Consider the following 21040-nt stretch of genomic DNA (forward strand, 5'->3'; position numbering starts at 1 on the left):
CAGTCTCTCCCAGGCGAGCTTCCGAGAATTTTGCAAAGCACCCACCAAATGTAATTTAACATCAGCTAACAAGCCACCTCTGACATTACGAGTTGATCCAGGTCAACACAGCCCTTGCATCACATCGCAGGGCACAATATACGTGATCCACAGATGGACACTGTTCTGTAACAGGGCTTCCCTGGGTGTCTGTTTCAGAAGTTGGTCATTGCGTACAGCTCTGACAGTTGCAGAGTGAGGCAGCAATGCCAGCATCCAACCAAACGTGGGTGCACGAAACAAGACGCACTTTTATTGTACACAATGAAAGAGAGAACAGAAAATAAAATAGCAGAGCAAGAGAGAACAACCGATGCTTGTGACAGTGGTGAGGGATGAAGTGGCTGTGGCAATGAGGAGACGTCGAGAGCCCCACCCCCCGGGGAGAGTGTGGAAGAAAAGGTGGTTTCACAGGGTAGGTGTCAGGGGAGGAGGAAAAAATAAGGGCGGAGTCTCAGGTGAGGTACAACCGGTGGTAGTCATTTGTGCCGAAGGGAGCGTTACACTTGGGGCACTTCCGCTGGCGGGTCTCGTACCGGGTCTTGAGGCAGTCGTAGCAGAAGACGTGGAAGCACTTGATGAGCACCGCGTCTTTGCGTTTCACCTTGCACGACGGGCAGGTCAGTTGCTCCTGTGACGGTCACACAGGGGGCAGTTAGTGAGATGGTCGCGTGTACTTGGTTAAAAATTGTGCGACACGTGCTTCTAGTTGCTCATGGTCTTGGTTTTTCCTTTCAAAACGAAATCCCGTACCTTTGATAAACTCTAGATGCAAGAAATCAGTAAGCGTGAATGCATATGACGTGAGAGAAAAGTTCTGCCATCAGAACTCACACTTTGAACTTGTAACTTTAACCAGTGCAAGCACAAGACGCACGGGAAGAAAAATTTGTACTCTGAAGTGACAAATTCGAAACACTATAACCCAACATCTATGACAGGCAAGGTAAAATTTTTACCCTTACTGCATCTTGATGTCAAGAGAAACCAATTCCATATATTTTAGAAAGTTCCCTACAACATAACTTCTTGAAAGATCTCAGCAAAAAGTTACCTAGCATATAAAATAAGTGCATAAGGACTTGTTTTATGCAAAATTAAGTTACATATTTGGAATCAGCATACAAACACACATGTTCCCTGAAGGTTTCATAACTATGACTTCTCAAACAAAATTTTTTTAAGGACCCTCTTCGCCCCTTAATGCTCACATGTGCTTACTGAATGCTGTCATGAAGCGTTTTAACGTGGGCAGATGCCTCCATACTGGAGAAGTGATGTCAGCAGTCCATTATCGGAAGGGCAAGGTGCAAGGAATTGTGCAACAAGACGGCTCCCGAAACGGACTAAACTTGAACTTGAGCTGCAAAGTGAGTGTGACCAAGGAAATGCAAAGCTGCCCCAAACATAGCATCTATAATGATACGTAGCCCACTTAGCCCTCACATATCAGTTCCACCGGAGTGAAGGCCCCACAGTGGGCCAGAACGCTGTCACACACTGAAGGCACAAAATGAAATTGCGCCAACCATGCCGTCTGATTTCCCAGCGTGTAAGTTGCGCTGAATGCGGTGTGGTTGTGAGGGCTGGCTCAGCAATACCGCGCCTCTTATCGTAATAACTGAAAACTAGAAGATCGCTGCCATTCACGTTAACAGTAAGTTGTCAACTGCATTGTGGCACAGCGCAGGGGTGCACCGCATAGGTGAAGCACTTTGTTTTCCGACCCGTGAGCGCGCAGTGGCCACACTGTGGCGGCTTTCAAAGGCTGCCTCTCTATGAGGAAAGATAAAGTTAACTCATGAGACAAGTACGAGATACTGTCGTTTGGAAACGTCGGTTTGACTGCAAGTTCAGATGAACAGGAAATTTTGCTATTTCTGAGTGCTCGAGAGGTTTCAATAGATATAACTGTAAACGTGTGGTGTGAATCAAATGGCAAATACCATTCACAAACTATTCAAGCTTTCCAATATTCGCACACAGACAGTGACAATACCTCTCACGTGTGTGCCAATGTTGTAAAAGACGTAGCACCGAATCCATCAGTGCTCGCGTATTCCTTGTTGAGTACAGTGAGCGAGCAGTAACCTAAAGAGAGAGAGGGGGGGCTTACCTTGTATTCCTTGACCTCCTCCATGAGGACCTCGTCGGTGTTGGTGGCCAGCTCGAACTTCTTGGCCCGCTCCACCTTGCGCTTGAGGGACAGGATCTCCTCCTGCAGCCGCTTGGTCTTGAACGTCTCCTGGGAGAGCACGGCTGTGCGGTCGGTCACGATGCTCTGGGCGTCCTTGAGCTGTGCGAGGTACTTGTCGAGGTGCAGCTTGAGGTCGGCAGCTGACTGGGCCGACTCAACCGCCTTGCGGCGGTGCACCTCGGCGGCCTGCTGCCTCAGGCTTAGCTCCTTCTCAACAGTGGACAGGCTGTTCTGCAGCAGCCGCTCCTTCTCCTCCAGCTTGCGTACCACCTGGTTCTGGGCATCCACCTGCAGCACCACACGGTCTCAGGACACGTGTCTCAACTCAACGCTGGTCGGCTTCACTTTGCACACACTGCACTTGCTCGTAGTCTCCCAAACGAGAATGCCACTTTTGAATTGAAACGGTGCAATCTCGGACACACACACGGACACAAAAAAAACGACAGAACACACAACAATGCTACTGTACCGTGCCTCTGTGGTTGTTTGAGATTGCGCCATTTTACTTTAAAAGTATGCAGAACCAACTAGCGCAGCTTCAAGTTTACTAAAAAGCATATTGCTCGTTGTCCAGCCAGAGAGGATCAGCATTTCCAACAGTTCTCTCGAGACAAAGCTCTCTGCAGGCAGATTTGCCATCAAGCCTACTGGAACACATCTAAGGAATCTTACTGTATACAAGGACCTCAAGGAAAGGTAAAAGCTCAGGCTGGTTGGCGGTACACATTTTCACGTGAACAACGCAAAAAAGTGAGACAGACAATGAAAACGGACGTTCTGAGTTTGTCATTCTCGTCTGCCATCTCATCTGAGCAGTTCACATCAAATTAGCACCAAATGCAGAAACATCTCATTACAGAATGCAGCAACAGCTAATGGCACAATGAAACACAAGAAAAAAAAGTCTCAAGGGGTGCTTATGTAATGTGACACAAGTTTTAGAGTCAGTCGTTAAGGATAGGTCAGGTGACCTTGCTATTTGATGGCCTCGAAAGCAGGAAAGGCCATCCCACAATTCCCTTGCCTAACCTGGCTCTGTAGGCGTGCTGCCTGCTCGCTGAGTGCTGCCTTCTCCTCCTGCAGCAGCTTGTGCACCTGAGTGGACTTGATGCGCTCCGACATGAGCTTGAAGTTGGCGTCGTCCTTCTCACGCAGCTGCTGCAGCAGCCGCAGGTTCTGCTCCTGCATGTCCTCGAACGCCTGACCCGTCACTTCCATCTCGCTCAGCAGGGCCTCCTCCTGCAACACCGCCCATGCCTTGCCCATGTCCCAAGTGTGCACACACTGCCACAACTGAAGAGCACTTCCGTGCACCACATCTCTGTACGGGCTGTGCCACATGCACTACATGAATGTGTGCATGAAGCATACATTCGCACAATTCTTTTCAAAGATGGGAGTAGGACGATCGCAAATATTCCCTGCCTACCAAGGTGTTTCTCCTTGATGTAGCCAAAAGCAAATAACCACGGGCATGCAATTCAATATTCAGTGTACGCAGAGAGAGTTCTTGGCTGCCTTATAAATAAGGGTACAAGTACATGCCAGCATAATAGTTACGCAATACGATTTAAGATGCAAGCCAAGTCTGCCACATCATTCCTTCGCGCAACCAAAGAATTGCGATTTCAAGCTTGAGAAATCAACAGACGCAAGCTTTACACACAGACGTGGCTTTTGGGCGACTTCTATGATACACTATCAGCTACTGCTACCCATGGTAACATGGAGAAGTACCAAGAAAAATCATTTGGATTAAGTAAAGTAGCCAGTATACAGGAACAAAATGCTGTCCCATCATCATTCAGCTAAGCCCAAGAAAGTATTGGATTCATCATGCCAAATCAGTGATGATGAGCTAAATATAGCTGCACTACACTCCCCCTCCAAAATGCGACAAGTCTCGTTTGAAAGAAGCAGTTTCTTTCACACCACAACCCTTTCTTCACACAAGCCAACAACCCCCTCGCCCCGTAACAGAAAAGATCCCTTAGCCATGCCACTGATGCAGGTCTAGCAGGAAGCACAATTTTATGGATGATCGTGTGAGGAGAGAAAGCGGGAAGGAAGGAGAGAAGCTGCGCATACCTCCTGCTTTTGTGCAGCGAGGCTCTTGTGCAAGTTGTTCACAGTCTCCTCAAGTGCACGGATCTTCTTCATGGCATCCTCGTCAGCCAACTTGCGGCGCTCCTTGCGTTCGTGCTCAGCCAGCTTCTTAAGCTGCTGCCGGTGCTCCTCCGCCTCCGCTCGTGCTTTCTTCTCAGCTGCCATCAGCTGAAACCATGAAGAACAAAGCGGGCCCCGTAGTACGAGAACCGCAGCACGGTTACCCTGAGCCTGGTGCGCAGACACTAAGGCAAGCTGCACAATCCACCTTCACGGGCATCGCATGCCATGGTGGCTTTCAAAACGACACGAAACGATTACACATTACCACTGCCAAACCGGCCTGTGCCTCACTGCAGAAAAAACGACAAACTGCACCAGTACATATGTGTCGCACGCCTGATCAATACCACAGGCGTCAATGGTGCCACTCGATTGCTTAACGCAGAAGTTCCTCGGAACGACTAGGCACGGCCTCCTTCAGGTATGGCACGCAAATCACGACAACCAAGGCTTTCCAGAGCCAATTCGAGAGCAATTGCTTCCAGAGGTATTTCTTTCGGGGCAATTCCAACTGGCCTGGGCAGCAAAGTATTTGTGCCAAAAGGAAACTGACTGCAAGAACACCTCCTGTCAACAGCAGTATCATAATACATGATTGAAGAGTTCACAGACAGTGTGATCAATGACGTCCTCTGAAAGTTCCCTCCAAGACAGTCCAGCAGCTGCCACCTTTCTGCAAGCCGTGAACCCTACTGCACTGCCACCAACAGACATGAGTGAAACTTTACCACTATATAATTATCGACACAAAAAGCACACGAAGGCACCACAAAAGAGGAAGAAGTGAGCAGGCTGGCAGGGGTCTCCTTGTATCACACCACCTTCAGCATCGCAATTCGTTCAACACATGTATACAGAGAAGCTATAGGTACACTGGGGGGGACAAAGTGGATTCCAGGAGAAGGCCAATGCAGCATCATAAGGCAGAGGGTCGACTGGGGGAAGCAAGCAAGGCGGAAGTTTATGGGTACAGGATGGGCACAGCTGGCACAAGAATCGAGCTAACTGGAGGCTAGTGTCCCGCAGTGGATGCTATCAAGATGATGGTGATAGTTGTGACGCAGTTTGGCATTAACGGTGCAGCACAAAATGGATGCATGTGCGTTTGACTCACCTGCACCTTGTCTCTCTGCTCCTTGGGGGCACCCTTGTACATGTCCAGCAGAAGCTTCAACTCCCTCTGGGCCTCCTGGGACTTCCTGCCATTGGAGAAGACCCACCACCCGTGAGACATGCGGACTATTTTCGGCATGCCACACACCAAGGCTCTGAGCACAGCAGGCGCATGCACTGCACCTGGCTGTGAACAACAGACAATGTAAACCTTCAGCAACTGACATTGCTGCTAGCGGCTCACAGCCATGAACCCACACAAAAAACGCGTAATTAACAAACTGTGCTCTACAAACATCCCATGTTGGCTTGCTGTGAATTCCCACAGGCCGATACTGCGGGCAGTTTTTTTTTCTCCAGTAAAAACTTGGGCAGTTCTCGACAGTCAGCTCGCTATTCCCTCAGGCAACTTCATATCCAAAAAGAATTCGCAGGCTGTTGCTGAACAGTCCAAGCCTCATAAATTAAAAAAAAACCCCGAAGACACCTATTCAACCTTTTCAGAGCAAACATTAGCTGTCTCTTGATTGTAAAGGCCACTGAATGCATAGTCTTTATGTGTGCGCTTGTAAACATGAGCATGTAAAAAGAGAAATCCCACAGCTCTGAGCGTAGACAATTTGATGTTGATGTTTTAGAATGAATTCAGTCCACATCAAGAGGCTTCAGTCATGGCTCCTCGTATCTCTGTCCAGAGTTTAAGCCTAAAGCTAAACAAACCCCCATTTCCCAGAGAGATGCAGGCAGGCAGTACGCACTTGAGCTGTGCCTTGAGGTCCCTTATGATGTCCCCGTCACTCTTCCCCTTCTCCCGCTCAGGTATGGGCTCCTCCTCAGCCCTGGAGTCTTCCTCCTGGCGCGACATGGCGGCCTCCTCCCCACCACGGCTTCCACCGGACCCTGGAGCACAGTTGGCCGTACCCGGACCCGCTGTGCTTGAGTTTGCTCCCGATGACACTGGAGTGGTGGATGCGTCATCACTACGTGTGGAGCCATTGTCGCTTGATGTTGACGACGCCGAAGACGGAATGGTGGTGGAGCTCACAGCCACATTGGACATCTCTAGCATTTGCCTGAGCTGCAAGGGAGAAGGTGGCGATGCAGGGGCGTGCTCAGTTTCTTATGGGACGCAAGGTAGTGTACGATGACAACTAGTATTGTCTTTTGGCTCCGTTCAACATACGGTTCACTAAAGAATAAGCACGTAATGTGCATTTGTTCCATCAGAGGCTATAGCACCACGCCTGCATTACCAGCAAATGTGACATAATGCCACTTGTAATGCCATTCAGGAAGGACAGCAAAGACAACAGTCAACACCAACACTCAATTCGTGAGAGCAGGTCAATCTGCATATGCAAAGCCCCAATACCAACTTAGCGACAAACCTTGTGGGTTTAAGTGGAGACCCCCACTTCAACTTAAGGAGTGCATTGAAGCAACAGAGACAAAAGGATTACATGCACAATGCGCACTCTTTGTGCATGTGATTCTTGTGTCCCCTTTCTTAGCTGAAGCATGTCAGGCCAACTACCTGAAACTTCTACGCTGGAGAAGGCTAGCAATGTCAGCAGAAAGGTGAATTTCGCCCGTCCCTAGGCAGCACTGGAGTCTTTGAATGAGTCTTACAGTTACAAGTGTGAGTCGTAGTCAGCATGGCATCCCATAATGGTTTTGCACGCACAAAAGGGCAAAAAGAAAAAAAAAAGGTTGCAGCTGCCGAATCTTGAAGAAACAGCGGCAGGGGGGGCTCACCTTGCTCGTTTCCGCGAGAGCTTCACGCAACTTCCGCTTGGAACGCGCCACCTCACTTTTGAGTTGTCGGTTATGGCTCTGCAGGCTAGTGATGATGTGACGCATCTCCCTGTTTAGGGGTTGTGTCTGCTCGGTGGTCGCCATGGACTGCTCGAACTCTATTCGCAGATTTTCGTACTCCCGGCGAATCTGTGGCAGAACATATTGACCATGGTCAGCAGACCGCACATTGGCTCTGCTCCGCAATGCGAAAACCCACAGGTGACCCTCTTACTGTGCAAGCAGTGGGCAGTGTATAGTGAGCAGTAACTTCGAACTTTCTTGCCAAAACAGGCTTTCTCTCCTTACCATGTTCCTACGGTCGCAACCGTTTCCGACACGCACTGTGTTCTGCTATCGAGAAAAATCTGAAAATTTGTATGGGCTCAAAACGTTTAGGAATTCACGCATGCCGCACACTTCCAAGCTTGCGGAACTGGCCTTATTCTTCCATCGACTAAGACATTTATGTCCAATCAATTATTTTCCTCACCATCCGAAGCTGTTCCTGCAATGAGAACTCAGCTACAGTGACCTTTAGTAAAACATTCCACTGCATCAGGGAAGAAGTGATAGCACCAGACAGCACTTCCTGGGCCCACTACAGAAATCACGACGTGCATTTACGTTCCTTTTTTTGGAAAAGTTATTCTTCCAGTAAGGATTTCAAATGTACCTGGCATCAATGACTTTGTGAAGACAGTGCTAGATGCTTTCAAAAAATTTTGAAAAGTTGCGTGCAGAATAGTAGTTGCAGTGGGCAAAAAGATAACCTTAGTTGCGCTACAGCCTTCTTCACTTGGACGCCATTAGAGAATCTCTTTGAACCCTCCTGTTCCTGACGAGTCCCTCAGTGTCTCCCCAGTACACAATCTTTGCCGCATCCATCTCAGCATGCCCTTCAACTGTGGCCATTCTTTGCCCTATTGTTTCCGTCCCTGCCCTGCATGCCCCAACTGCCCAAAACCTGAGCTATTTCTCCTATCATGTTGTCATTCACTTCCCCCATTATCCACACACTTCTCCCCAAATTTATGGGCCTGGCTATTCTCAGCCAGCTGGCCTCATTACTTTGGGGCACCATATCTACAGCACTTAGTGCTGCATCACAATGAAGTTCTTTCTCACTCGCTTTCCTTTGGGCTCTAGCACCTCTCTCTTACTCTTTCCCTGCAACCCCTCTTTCCCTTCCTCAACTGCAAAGTAGACCAAGCTCGAAGCACACTCCTCAGAGCCACCACTCCACCCTTCACGCTAACCGTTAAACCTTACCTCTATTAGTGGCAAACAACTTGGCCACTTGCCAGCAGTACAGTGAACATTTCCAAAACGGCATGCTGAATGGGCCGCACGCAAACCAGTGCACTGATAATTTAACACCAGAATGTCCCCCTTTGATTCTGATGTGTGCCAATGGAGGCTTTCTGCACAGCGCTGAATAAGCACAGCTGTCTAGAGTTTATTCACACTTGTCCACAAGTACCACCCCAAGGCTCTCAGTTCTTTGCATGCTTCCTATGTTCTAGCCATTTAGAATGCTTGCCCTTTCACAGACTGCCATCTCGTATACCAAGCTGAGCAGCAATTAAGCAAAGTCCACAACATGTAACAACACTTTTTCTAAAAGGTCGCCGAAGCAACTGAGGCCCATTCTGAAGGAGGCTGCGCATGCTCCTGAGCAACAACAACAAAAAAGAGAGAGACCTGGGCAAGGTTGTCCTCGAGACGAATGACTTCGGAGCGCAGCTTCTTCTGGACGGCCAGCTCTTCGCTTTCCATCTGCTCAATGTGTCGCAGGTGCGAGTTCTTGGCCGTCGACAGCAAGGTGCGGCACTCATCCAGCTGCGTCTTGAGCTGCATGCTCTCGTTGTACAGCACCGAGAACTGGCTCTGCAGGCACTTGTACTCAGCCGTGCTCACCACCAGGCTCTCGGGCAGCGACCGCAGCTCCAACCGCAGGCGCTCCACCGTCTTCAGGGCCTCCTTGTGGTCGTGCTGCAGCTGCTCCAGCTCCAGCAGCCGCGCCGAGGCTAGCTCCCGCTGCTCCTCCAGCTGGCTCTGCAGGTCTTCCATGCGCAGGGCGGCCGCTCCTCCGCCGCCACCACCGCCGGAAACCCCGCCGGAGCCACTCGAGGGCAACGTATCACAGCCATCCGCCTGCATACGTGCACTCCCCACTCACTTGGGCCGCCTCAAGTCAGTCACAGCTGACTAAGAAAACATATCAGCAAGCGTTGCTGGTCCTTAACCAAGTGACTGTTAGTACCTGGAAGCCCTTAATGCGCTGCAGGCACTCAGCCAGGTGGCAGTCGAGCTTCTCCTCGCGGGCCCGCACTTTGCTCAGCTCGTACTCGAGTTCTTCCACCCGGTTGCGCAGTTCATCGTTCTTGGTCTGCAGTGAGTCCGCTTGGTCCTGGTGCTCTGAGAACTGCAGAGACAGACACTGTGATGTCAGGGCAACCAATATGCCAGTCCTCCGAGTGCGCCTCTTCATTCTCTGCAGAACGAAGCTTTGCACCGCCACCATGAAAGTCACCACAAGGCCTGCACCCCCTTCCACTTTCTTACATGCTTCCTCTTCATCATCATCATCATCTTAATATAATGATATTGCTTCACTGTATGCATGCCTGCATGACCTCGAGAGTGTTGACACAGCCAACAACACACTAAGCAGGCCAATACACAGTGTGCTTAGACAGGGACCTTTCCCTGGAAGGCTAAGCTGTTTTGAGTTTAGCATTTGCAGCAAACAAGATGTTGCTGCCAGCTCCCTATGCAAAGCAGAGTAAAGCCCGCTAAGGGCGAAAATCAATGCGCCTAGTTGCTAATCAAAAAGGCATCGCTTTTTGCATGGTGTAACACAGGGTATTCAATTGCTATAAACATAAATAACAGAATGATCAGCGCCGCTTGTTGCCAGGGAACCAGTGATAACTGTGCAAAAGATTAAAAGCTAACCTCCAGCTAGCGACATTTCAGTGAAAGCATGACAAGTGCTTCCAGTCGTACGCAATGCTGGCACTAGTGGAAAGCAAAAAGTGGCAACTCTGACGACATCTCTGACCATTAATCCTTCTCCGATTTGCTCAGCCTTGCTACGTCCAGCAGTAAATGGGCCCCACAGTACTTTTATACTAACTTGCAAAAAGCCATAGGCATGAAGAGGCACCTGACAAGACCCCTCTTGCAAATGACTTTTCCAGGACACCCTGCACCGTTAAAGTTACAAATTGCTAAAAGTTGGCTTCCACCACTTTCAAGACTTTTCCCCCACTTGTAACTTCTGGTATGCTCCAACTCTCTCCTACAAGCACCGGTGACACCCCACCCCGTGGCACCACAATCACACTGCACTTGACCCTTTGTCCCTTTTCGTGGCACAGCACACAACTCAATGTGCTTTGGGTCACGTTCTTTCTTCACCGCTGGCTGAAAGCATGCAGCACTGTGGAAGCTAACCTCACCTAATTAAAGGCTGAATTCAGAAAGCTGCTTACCCACAAAAGCAACTTGTAAAACTGCTGCAAATTGTGACTCAGCAGCGTGTGAGCCCTACAAAAGCCCTACAACTTCCATGTGAGTAGCTTCGAGAATCCCACCCCTGATTAGCAGGTGCCAGCCCTTGCGCTGCACAGTGCTGAACACTTTTGTGCAGACAAAGTCATCATCATCAGCAGCGACAGCAGCTTGAGCCCAGCTGCGTCCAATGCAGGACAAGGGCCTCTCCCGCCAATCTCCAAATAACCCTGTCCTGTGACAGCTGCGGCCACCTTACCCCCCAAACTTCCTAATCTCACCCGCTCACCTGACTCACTGCCACTCCCTGCATCCCTTGCTATCTCAAGCCATTTGCCTTCTCTTGAAATCATACAGCATATTTCTGCGTGCTCTTTATTACTTTCCTTACACTGCCACTGCCCTCACTGTGGCTCCTACCAGTAGTGGGCTGACAGCGGTTGTCTGTGACATTCGATGGAAGCCAGCCCACTGCAGTTCCTGGTGGACATACACGGTGACATTTGGTCCGAACAGTGGCGGAGATTTGAAATGGCTGCTGGACAGAAAAGAAAAAAAAAAGAAAGCAGCAGAGTGAAAGTTGCACCTTCTGCGCTGCACTTGCAGGAGCAGTATCTGGCTCGCGACAACACTGTCTAACGACTGGCTGGGTTCGTTTACCACTTTCAATATGTGCTATGAGGTCCCTCTGACAGCAGCTGCTACGCTTAATGCATGATTTGTTTTAGGGCTCAGGAATGGCCCTAAACGAGCATAAAACAGGAGGTGCCTGCTCTCATCGTCGGCAGTTACTTTGTTGATCTTCCACACAACAGTACAGCATGCAACACAGGCAACTGTTAATCACTTCTCAATTTGAGAGCAAAAAAAAAGAAAGACTTGTGGGGTGCACTGCGTTAAGATCGTGGCAGATTAGTGTGCATTTTATTCGGGGTGTGACTAAGAAAAATGAGGCAGGATAGCCGCTGACCTTAAGGGTGAGCATATGGTTCTTCTCGTGCAAGGCGGTAATCACTTCATGAAGTTTCTTGTTCTCCGTCTGGAGCTCTCCATTCGCCTGGCGCACGGCCTCGTCTAGGTCGGGTGGTGGACCAGTATCCACTGCCGGCTCCCCATCTGCCAGATTAAAAAAGAAATAAATAAGAATATTAAACATAAGCATCTCTGAAGCTTGCTTGGACTTGTTCCAAGCATCACAGCAAGCATAAAAGATTAGAAAGCTGTGCTGGTTGGACCTAAGTCCTTAACTGCAACAAGTGCAGTGCAAAGACTCCCAGACTTTTTGCCATTCTCCGGGCCGAAAAAGCAACCTCAACAGTTGTGCGATGCCTTTGCCCACCCTACAGTAGTGCTCACTTCAGGGTACTGTAGCATGCTCACTGGCCCCTGCAGTTGAATGCAGATGTTCTCAGCTGCTACATACTATGAAAACAAAGTTGTTTATCCTGGGGAAAAGTGGAACACTGATGAAACACGCAAAGGACAAGGGGCATACACCTCCTCTCGTACTGCTTTTTTTTCTTATGTTTCAGAGTATGTTGGTATTTGTCACAATCATGAATGCGTGATAAAACCACTCATTCCTAAAATCACAGCCTCAGCAAAATATGATCTGATGATGCCGTCATCTCTCTGCAGCCCTTGGCACATGGGGTCGATGTACCGTATGTAAGCGGACTACTGCTGTGATGCAGCACTATACTCCGCAACAACTTTTTCTGGCAATGCAGCAGAAGCTATGGAGTTGAGACACTTCCCATACAGTGGAGCGTAGTCTCCATTTGCACTTATTAGTTTTCTCCTAAAGCAATGTATTGTCATTATTCATTATTTAATGCATATTTCTAACACAACTGCCAACTTTAAGTGCTGCAAAGCCAAGGAAAAAACACTATCCTTGATTACAACAAATTTCCTTAGCACATCTTGTTACAAGACGGTTCCATAGATTCCGCCAGCTACACTGGCAGCAGAGTGAAGTTACTACGGAGCCAGCAACACGCCAGGCGGCCAGGTGCACCGTCGCGTGGCTGAATTATTAGGCGGAATAACGCAGTTATGGATGCTGCACCCGCATGGCCTTCCCTTCATTACCAAGAGAAGCTGTCGCCGAGTATAAGTTGTTCATAGCGAGTTCTTTTACTAAACAGTCTACCTGCAAGCAGATTTGCTTTTAGACTACTGGGAGCTTAGCTGAGAAAAGAGGCAGTGCTTAGTAACAGATGACATTCCGGCTCAACCACTTCCTGCCCTGCTTTTTTTGATCCAAGAGGGTGATGCCTGGATATAATCTTCAGAACTGACCAATTTTGCATGCAAACTGTTAACAAGCTGATGCTCTATGATGCATGGTACTACTGAGTACTGTCCTAATGAGTCTCTTCGTACCATCACCCGTGACAGAGAGACAGCGGAGGGGGGCTCACCCGAGTTGGTGTCGTCACCCTGTCCACCTTGGACGGCCAGCATGACGCGGTGGTTGCGCTGCACCAGGCGGTCGAAGGCCTGCAGCAGCTTGGCGACGGCGCGCGTGGACACCTGCACCCGCTGGGCGAGCTTCTCGTCGAGTTCCTCGCGGTCCCAGTGCAGCAGCATGCCCAGGAAGGAGGTCGTCGCCTCGGCCTCGTTCTGCTGTTCCGACTCGTCCCATGCCTCCGAGTCAAAGCGCTGCAGCAGGATCCGCAGGTCCTCGTTCAGTTGGTTCCAGTACCTGTTGACAACTGTGAGGACCCCCTCGTCTGATGTCTGCCGCTTCTCCAACTGCTCCACGCGCGCACGCAGCTCGTTCTCCTGCCGCACCCGCTGCTCGAGGCGCTGCGCCAGCTTCCGGTTCTGGAACTGCAGCGTCTTCATGTCCATCTCCTCCTGCACAATGGACACATCAGCAAAGGCCAGTGCTATGTGACACACACACAAGGCAGGGTGGCTGTGGGGCTCTAAAGGGCCATGTTTCAGCAGTACTGGACGCACACACACAACTGATAGGCATAGGGGTGATAGGCATTTTAGGCTCTGAAACCACCATTCTAAGAGGGTTGGGGACCACATATGCACAGGCGTACACACGTTCCTCTGACGGATGAGGCATCCCACTGTTTGCTGCTAGTCTCGATAATCACTTTAAAGGTGCCACTGGCTTGGTCAGATCAAATATGGATATCCGGAATAAACCGGCTTCAAATACTGAATCAAATACTAAATACCTAGCGGGCACTGCAAGCGTGATGGAGTGAATCATGGGTGCAAGCAGATCCGATTCATGCCTTAGAAAAGTGTAATGTCCTCCACAGGTAGATGTGACTGAAAGCACACTAAAGTGCGCACTTAAGCACACTTAAAAAGTCGGCAACCAGTAAAAGCTACCACTGGTTTTGGAGCTGTAATATTGCCAATACAACAAAGAGGCTGCTGATTGATTAATTAATTTATTTATTCATTTATTACTGCACCCACAGTGTCGTGAGGCATTACAGTGGGGGGCAGGGGTCAAGGCAACAATAACACAACTGATAAAAACCAGGTAAAGCAATTAAAAGGAAGCAAGCAAGCAAGCAACAAAATACACAACGACTGAAGAACCAAACATGGAAAGCTTGGTCAATTGTACAACAGTTAAATATCGCTCAAAAATAATTCCACAATGCTACACTCTTCTGCGTCAGCTCCGCCACAAGATTTGAACTGGTGGTGCAATAAACATATTACTATGTCCGAATACTTGGCCAAAAACGAACACCTGAAGATATTAAGTATTACCAAATTAAACATGAAGATTTTGTGTGTTCATCCTTGCACTCCTACTCACTGCACTGAAGTGGGTACAGCAACAGTGCTATGCTTCATAGGAGGAGCAGAAGCTATGAGTATGAGGCAACAGCCTCCTCAAAAGTGTCGCTCTTCAAGCACTTGTGAGCCAACCGCACAGGTCTGGAAACCACCACCTCAAACAAGCTGTGAGACAGAGCATAGGATTGGCTAGTGAGCAATTCTGCGAGTGAACATCTGCACGCGTCTCCACCTCAACATTAATCTGTCAAGTGCGCAAGTTAAGTGCATGACACTTTAGACTATGCGGTGCTAAACGAGAAAACAGAGTCTCACATGTAGTAACGACAATGGTGACAGACAGCAAGTGAGATTTTTGAAAAAGTAGTTGACGAAGCAAAAACTTCTGAAAATTGATTGTTTGGCACGATTACACAAATGTCAATTTTAACAATGACAAAATAAAGGTTTCTGAATTATTGAGATGCAGCAAGACAAGACTGGACAAGATGAGCTCCTAGCTTATCCAGAACTCTGACAACAAAGAACATGACAGCGTGCAGAGGAGCTGCATCCGATCTCGTTTCTTTGCTGTGTTGTTTAGCTTGTTACTATAACAAATTTTAATAAGAGCAGCGTTACAACTTTGCAAATTAAATGTGTTTTTTTTTATACATTACATTTTGTGTCATTGAAATTGCTGCCAGCGAGGCTATACACACTTGGCCACCGAAGCTTGTTCTGTGAACTCACTCCCCTTGCGCTGTTGAGCTCTGAAAAACTGCACTTATAGCGACATTACCCATAAGTGCACTTAGCTTGTGCGCTTGACAGCATATCAGTGGTGAGGAAATGATGCATAGAGAAGTTCCCTAGCAGAGTGGATCATAACCTCAATCCTATTTTCCATCTCACAACTTGTTTGTGTCCATGTGTTCATGCTACGTACAGCACAAGGACGTGTGCTCTCTGTGTTATGCTCACTTCCAAGTACAGGTCCCACCACATCACACGTAAAGCCCAAGGCACGTTGAGAAGCCAGCTTGCAGAATCTTAGCTTAACTCCTTGTGCTAATATGGGGCTAACATTTTTTTATAGTTTTAACCGGGGCCAAAATTTCGAACAATTGAAAGATAAAGGAGGCAATTTCTTTCCACTTGAATGTCAACACCAAAGAAAACACTATTTCTTTGCATTCTCCTACACTACAGCGACGGTTTATGCCATTATACAAAGTGCATTGTATGCACTCTTGGCTTGGCAACCAAAAGGTAGCTGGCAATACTGAATAAATGTGAGAATATTTCCAATTTCTCTGGCACATCCTGAAGGGGCTGTGTGACAACAAGCAAACCCCATTTCTCTTGCAGTCAGATTATCTAAACCACAGTCGTGTATAAAGTATATCTGTGTACGGGAGTGATATGGCGTCACGTCCATACTTCCTCGTCCCACAAAATACAGAATAAAAAAAAACTAAGAAGCTGTGATGGCAAGAAGGGTAGAGAGGTCGGTCAGGAGAACATGCATTCTGTTTAGCACTCCACGCCAAGGAAGGCAAATGAGAGCACTGCAAGCATCGGAGCATATACAGTTAAAGTTACATAGAGGCAACAATGCCTGCGTGGAGGTGCCATGTCCACAGAGGCATCAACAAGGCTCTGCAGCGTGAGAAGATGCAGACATTACAAGGGGACAAACACAGCGCCAACTATCAAATGAATTTTTTACTGACTGCACATAGGCATATGCTCAGAAGTGCGCGCACGAAATTCAAAGGAAACCAAATGCACGGGTGGTAAAATGCGCTAGAAGAACCCATCTTTTTCCGAAAGCTATAAGGGTGCCCCATTCGTTCCTCTCGCATCAAGTCTGCACACGATTCCACATCTGTCACGATCCCTACTCCTTGCTATGATGATGCACTCGCTGATTAATGGCCCACCTTTTTGCATGTATGCCTTTCTGCTATGAATACGACTCAGTTGCAAGTCAGCCCCATGCCTGTTCCCTTGTCACATCTGTCCCATGTACTGTAGAGCGTCACCTATACCCTGTGCATAATACACTTAATTTACGGCACACAATGGCTGAAGCTGCTCCTGAACCACTAATCACTACAATTACTACTGCTACTACTACAAATACTAATACAACCCTGTTCATATGTGCAACCAACTGGCCGAAGAGTCAGCTCTGTCAAACTATTTCTTTGTACATTTGGAGCCCCACGATCCTACCCAGCTGTATCTTAGCAGTACTCACCTATGGGGCAGAAACGTCGACGCTAACGAAAAAGGTTCAGCTCAAGTTAAGAACAATGCAGCTAGCTATGGAAAGAAAAATTATAGGTGTAACGTTAAGAGACCAGAAGTGCTTAGAGTGGGTGAGGGAACAAATGCGGGTTAATGACATCTTAGTCAAAATCAAGATTCTTGGGCACGGCATGCAATGCGAAGGAAAAATAACCGCTAATCCTTAAGCGTAACGGAGAGGATTCCAAGAGAAGGCAAGCGTAGCGGGGGACGGCAGAAGGTTACGTGGGTGGATGAGATTAAGAAGTTTGCTGGGATACAGTGGCCGTAGCTGGCAAAGTGTAGGGTTAATTGGTGAGACGTGGGAGAGGCCTTCGCCCTGCAGTGGGCGCAGTCAGGTTGTGATGATGATGAACCCCACGATCACGTTGTATGCCAACTGGGGGCAGCTCCTTTGCTCACCAGTGTGGAAACCTGCCCAATCCGGAAGGGCTCGAAATGAACTTTCTTGGGTGGGGGGGCCGAGGAGGAACCCCCGGGGGATTCCTGCGGGGCCGGCCGCTTGGAAGCCATCTTAGCTGGCTTCCCGCAGCCGCTGCCTCCCAGGCCCGCGTCTGGACCGTTGCTGGCCTGTGTACACAAGGAATACGGAAAAACAGGAGGGAACGCAACGGGGCACCACCGTGAGCAGCGAAAAACAGGCAGCAATGAAAAGGAAGGGGCACCACTTAAATCTACATCTCCTAAATGCACACCAACACAATCAGGCGCAGAAAGCACACTACTCTTCTGCTGAAATGCCGACCCAAGATGGGGGAAACTGGAGCAAAAGCTTCTTATGAATGGCAGTAGAGCATGCATGCGATAATAACTAAAATTTGAGCTGTTATAGAGAGCTAATGCTAAAATCTAAATGACATTGACAGAAATGAATAGAGCAGAACCAAGCAGCGAACATTTGAGAGCTTCTCTATTACGAAAAACATTTGGTGCTTGCACTGCACAAGACAAGTAGGTGCAAAAGGCACAGGCACTAGTGCAGACTATGTGGAGATTTTAAAATGTTTTTTTTTGTGCAAATTTTTGCTAGAAATTAAACAAGACACAACCCTCGCAAAAATCACAATAGACTGTCCACACCTATACGCAATCTATGGACTGCCCGTGGAGATTTTTGCGAAGGAAAGTAGCCACTGTACACTCTGCTTTCCATATCTCTCAGTATATAAAGCCACTGCAGTGGCTCAGTGGTTATGGCGCTCAGCTACTGACCCGAAAGACAAAGGCACAGATTTGATCCTGTCCGCGGAAGTCGCATTTCGATCGAGGCGAAATGCTAGAGGCCTGTGTTCCGTGCACTTAAAGAACCCTAGGTGGTCGAAATTTCCGGAGCCCTTCACTACAGCGTCCCTCATAGCTTGAGTTGCTTTGGGACATTAAAGCCCACCCCCCCCCATAAACCATAAAATCTCAGTATGTAAAAAAACCGGGGACCAATCCCAAGCAATCGGTCAATGCCATGAAGAAATGCATAATAACTGGGGCACTACCGTGCACAAATAGTATCGGCAGCCACTTTGTGCGCTAAGCATCAGGTCATTAACCTGATCATTTTTTGATAGTAGACAGTTTTCGCCATACCAAAATCAATCCCATATCCCGGTTATATTGACTTAAGCCTGTATGAGAATTTTTTTTTGCCTCCGCGAGGCAGTACAATTGGGTACAGAGAGACATACACTTCAGAGTAATTACTGTAAACAAAAGCCACCTGCTCAGATAAGTACTGCCAAGATTAATACAGTGCCAGAGATCATTGCTGCCAGACAAAGCCTGTGGCAGAATCAGTGATGCATGAATGCCTCAAGAAATGCAGGAAGTGCTGCTTTTTGTCGCCAAAGTTTAATGCTCAGGTGACAAGAAGGCTACATCAATGCTACAAGAGGATTTACACCATTTCTAAACTATGGTTGCAGCATAGATTTGCGATTTTGAGCTGCCCTTATTCGTGACCTCATTTTCAGCGGCAGCGCTTGCTCGCATTTTTCCTCTTCGCTTTCTAAACAATCTTTGAACCGCAACCGGATTTTCAGAACCAATCGACTTCAGCAGCGGGAGTTCCAGAACTCCAATCGCAGCGCTATTAGTCTGTGCGGTCCGCACTGCAAAGCGAAACCTCGCATATGCTAGGCGGACAGGCACATTAGGGAGACCTCACTATCCCCAGGCAACCAAAACAAAACCCTCAGGCTACAGGTTTCCGCTGTGGCGCTGGTTTCAATCGCGATCGGTTGCTTTCCTAGGCCCATGAAATTGCGGAGTTCCGCTCAAATAGGCGAGCCCAGGCCTCCAGCACATCGCAGACCCTGAAAGGAGGCGCACCTGTCAAGCTTGATCGCTCAGATCAGACCTGGAAAACTTTCCTGCTTGGCAGCAGCGTCCAACATCATTAGGCAGTCGCTAATCGACCTGTCTGACAGCTTCCTACATTCGGCTTCCCCTGTTGGACCGCTGTCAGGTAGTACCCATTAGGGCTAAACTCACTTTACTTTCTCGGGTCGCAACTTAGTGGAAATCGCTCATACAGTATGCTGGGGCCAGACGACATAGCGAAGGCGGTGGAACAATGCCGCGATCCTTACGCCACGAACAACACCACAGCGAACTGGATACCTGCCGTCGGCTCGGTGGTTTTCTCCTAAGCATTAGTTACCTTTTGTGGTGTTTTGGGGTTCACTGCGGCAAGCCGATGAACTCTACATTACACGCAGTCGCAGCAGAGCTACAGCAGAGAGCAAGAGAAAATATCATGAGTGTGGCTCCCCCTGGCGGGTCAAGAAAGTGAGGTATGCGAGCGACGGCTGTTTAGGCAACCATGGCATGTCGAAACTTGCGTGGGGGGGAGGTGGCTTCTGTTGCGCGGCCTGCGCTGGAGCATCGGTGCTTCAAGGATCTTGCTTCTGTGACTGGGGTCCCCGCCTATATTGTAAAGAACAAAAACTAGAGTGTTCGGTGATACCAACCCAATAGTCAATTAGGCAATCCTTGGTAGCAAATTATGAAAATAATCGTTATTGGACCCTGTCAGGTAAGCAGCTTTGGGTCGTTGCCTATGGTTACGGTTTGTTTGACTGCAAGTTGTAAGCGCGTTCTTTCTTCCAGTCTGGGAAAACGGTCGTTTCTAACTTCCTGGCGGAGGCGACAGAAAGCTCCTCCGGGCAATATCAGCCTACAAAAGGTGTTAGGTGAAGCGCATTTTGCAGTTACAGTGTCCTGGGCTTATGGCATTGCATTTTTTACGAAGAGTGATCTCATGGTGTTCATATTTCGAAACTCTGTTTCAGGATCTTAGAATTTGAAAGTCCACAAATCTTAGTCAAGGGCCGACAAACTACGGCATCGGTTGAACTTTGGGACTGCAGTGGGGACCAGAAGTATTATTTGATTCCTATATAGCTTTTCCTGCATGCACCTTTGTTTCAAGGTCACTTTGTATGATACAAAATTGAGCCTTCATCATTTCTATTTATAATTTCAGGTACGAAAACTGTTGGCCTGCGTTTTCCAAAGATGCGCAGGGTATCTTATTCATCTACTCTTCAGATCACAGAAATGTGGACACTGAGCTTGACACATGGTGCGTGTATTAATTTATGCATCAGGCGTTTCTCAACGCTTATTGCCGCAACTGTTCCGAGATCATAACTTACACCTTCTTTATTCTTTTTTTTTATGTCTAGGTACAATAACTTCGTTCAAGCGCAAAGCGTGAAGGACTCTCAGTGTATCGTGTTCTGCCATAGGAAGTCGGGCGAACGTCCTGCGGGAAATCCTTCTCAGCTGTCGCATTTGTTTGCTCGTGTCACTTGGGTATCAACAAATATAGACGACAACGAAGACGGTGGAAAAGGCGGAGAGCAGGTGCGACACGAATTCAACAAGTTTCTGGAACGCCTGTCAAACGAACTGAACGAAAGACACGACCAAGAGGAGCTTAGCATCATAGGACAAGGGTGAACAAAGAATTTGTGCTTGCTTGAGTGTAGTGATATGAAAACACTTTTTCTGTGTGCAGGAATAAAGTCTATTACGAATAAATTTCAAGAAAATCCGCATTTTCACTCACAAGCATGAGACCGCGCTTCCGAGCCGCCACACTCATTATCGTCCTCATTATCACGTCAC

General features: G+C 48.3%; 2 protein-coding genes across 3 annotated transcripts; one reads left to right on the top strand and one right to left on the bottom strand.

The window, feature by feature from the left end:
* Positions 1-270: 270 nt before the first annotated feature.
* Bre1 (E3 ubiquitin-protein ligase Bre1) lies at positions 271-21030 on the bottom strand. Of its 2 annotated transcripts, XM_077654922.1 has the most exons (14): positions 20982-21030; positions 19569-19834; positions 17318-17485; positions 13261-13699; positions 11805-11950; positions 9582-9743; positions 9020-9472; positions 7277-7465; positions 6280-6599; positions 5523-5607; positions 4328-4513; positions 3269-3478; positions 2156-2524; positions 271-670 (listed from the first exon to the last, which is right to left on the bottom strand). In XM_077654922.1, the coding sequence occupies exons 3-14, from the start codon at positions 17426-17428 to the stop codon at positions 494-496; spliced, it is 2847 nt and encodes a 948-aa protein (XP_077511048.1). In that variant the 5' UTR covers positions 17429-17485; positions 19569-19834; positions 20982-21030; the 3' UTR covers positions 271-493. The 2 variants fall into 2 exon arrangements, with proteins under 2 accessions (XP_077511048.1, XP_077511047.1); XM_077654921.1 differs by lacking the exon at positions 20982-21030 and having other exon boundaries at positions 3269-3496; positions 19569-19693.
* On the top strand, positions 19766-20971 carry LOC144121619 (intraflagellar transport protein 22 homolog). Its single transcript, XM_077654927.1, has 5 exons — positions 19766-19943; positions 20018-20100; positions 20200-20289; positions 20394-20492; positions 20596-20971. The coding sequence occupies exons 1-5, from the start codon at positions 19914-19916 to the stop codon at positions 20870-20872; spliced, it is 579 nt and encodes a 192-aa protein (XP_077511053.1). The 5' UTR covers positions 19766-19913; the 3' UTR covers positions 20873-20971.
* Positions 21031-21040: the final 10 nt, after the last annotated feature.

This window comes from Amblyomma americanum, chromosome 2 (genome assembly GCF_052857255.1).
Source record: "Amblyomma americanum isolate KBUSLIRL-KWMA chromosome 2, ASM5285725v1, whole genome shotgun sequence".
Lineage (NCBI taxonomy): Eukaryota > Metazoa > Arthropoda > Arachnida > Ixodida > Ixodidae > Amblyomma > Amblyomma americanum.

Excerpts from the sequence above, each read along its gene's own strand:
- Bre1 (XM_077654921.1), bottom strand. The coding sequence starts at position 17,428 with ATGGCTTCCAAGCGGCCGGCCCCGCAGGAATCCCCCGGGGGTTCCTCC. Across the intron at positions 5,608-6,279 it reads GACCTCAAGGCACAGCTCAA|GAAGTCCCAGGAGGCCCAGA; the intron begins GTGCGTACTGCC and ends CTCCAATGGCAG. Across the intron at positions 4,514-5,522 it reads AGCAGAGAGACAAGGTGCAG|CTGATGGCAGCTGAGAAGAA; the intron begins GTGAGTCAAACG and ends TCATGGTTTCAG.
- LOC144121619 (XM_077654927.1), top strand. The coding sequence starts at position 19,914 with ATGAAAATAATCGTTATTGGACCCTGTCAG. Across the intron at positions 20,290-20,393 it reads GACTGCAGTGGGGACCAGAA|GTACGAAAACTGTTGGCCTG; the intron begins GTATTATTTGAT and ends TTATAATTTCAG. Across the intron at positions 20,493-20,595 it reads GACACTGAGCTTGACACATG|GTACAATAACTTCGTTCAAG; the intron begins GTGCGTGTATTA and ends TTTTATGTCTAG.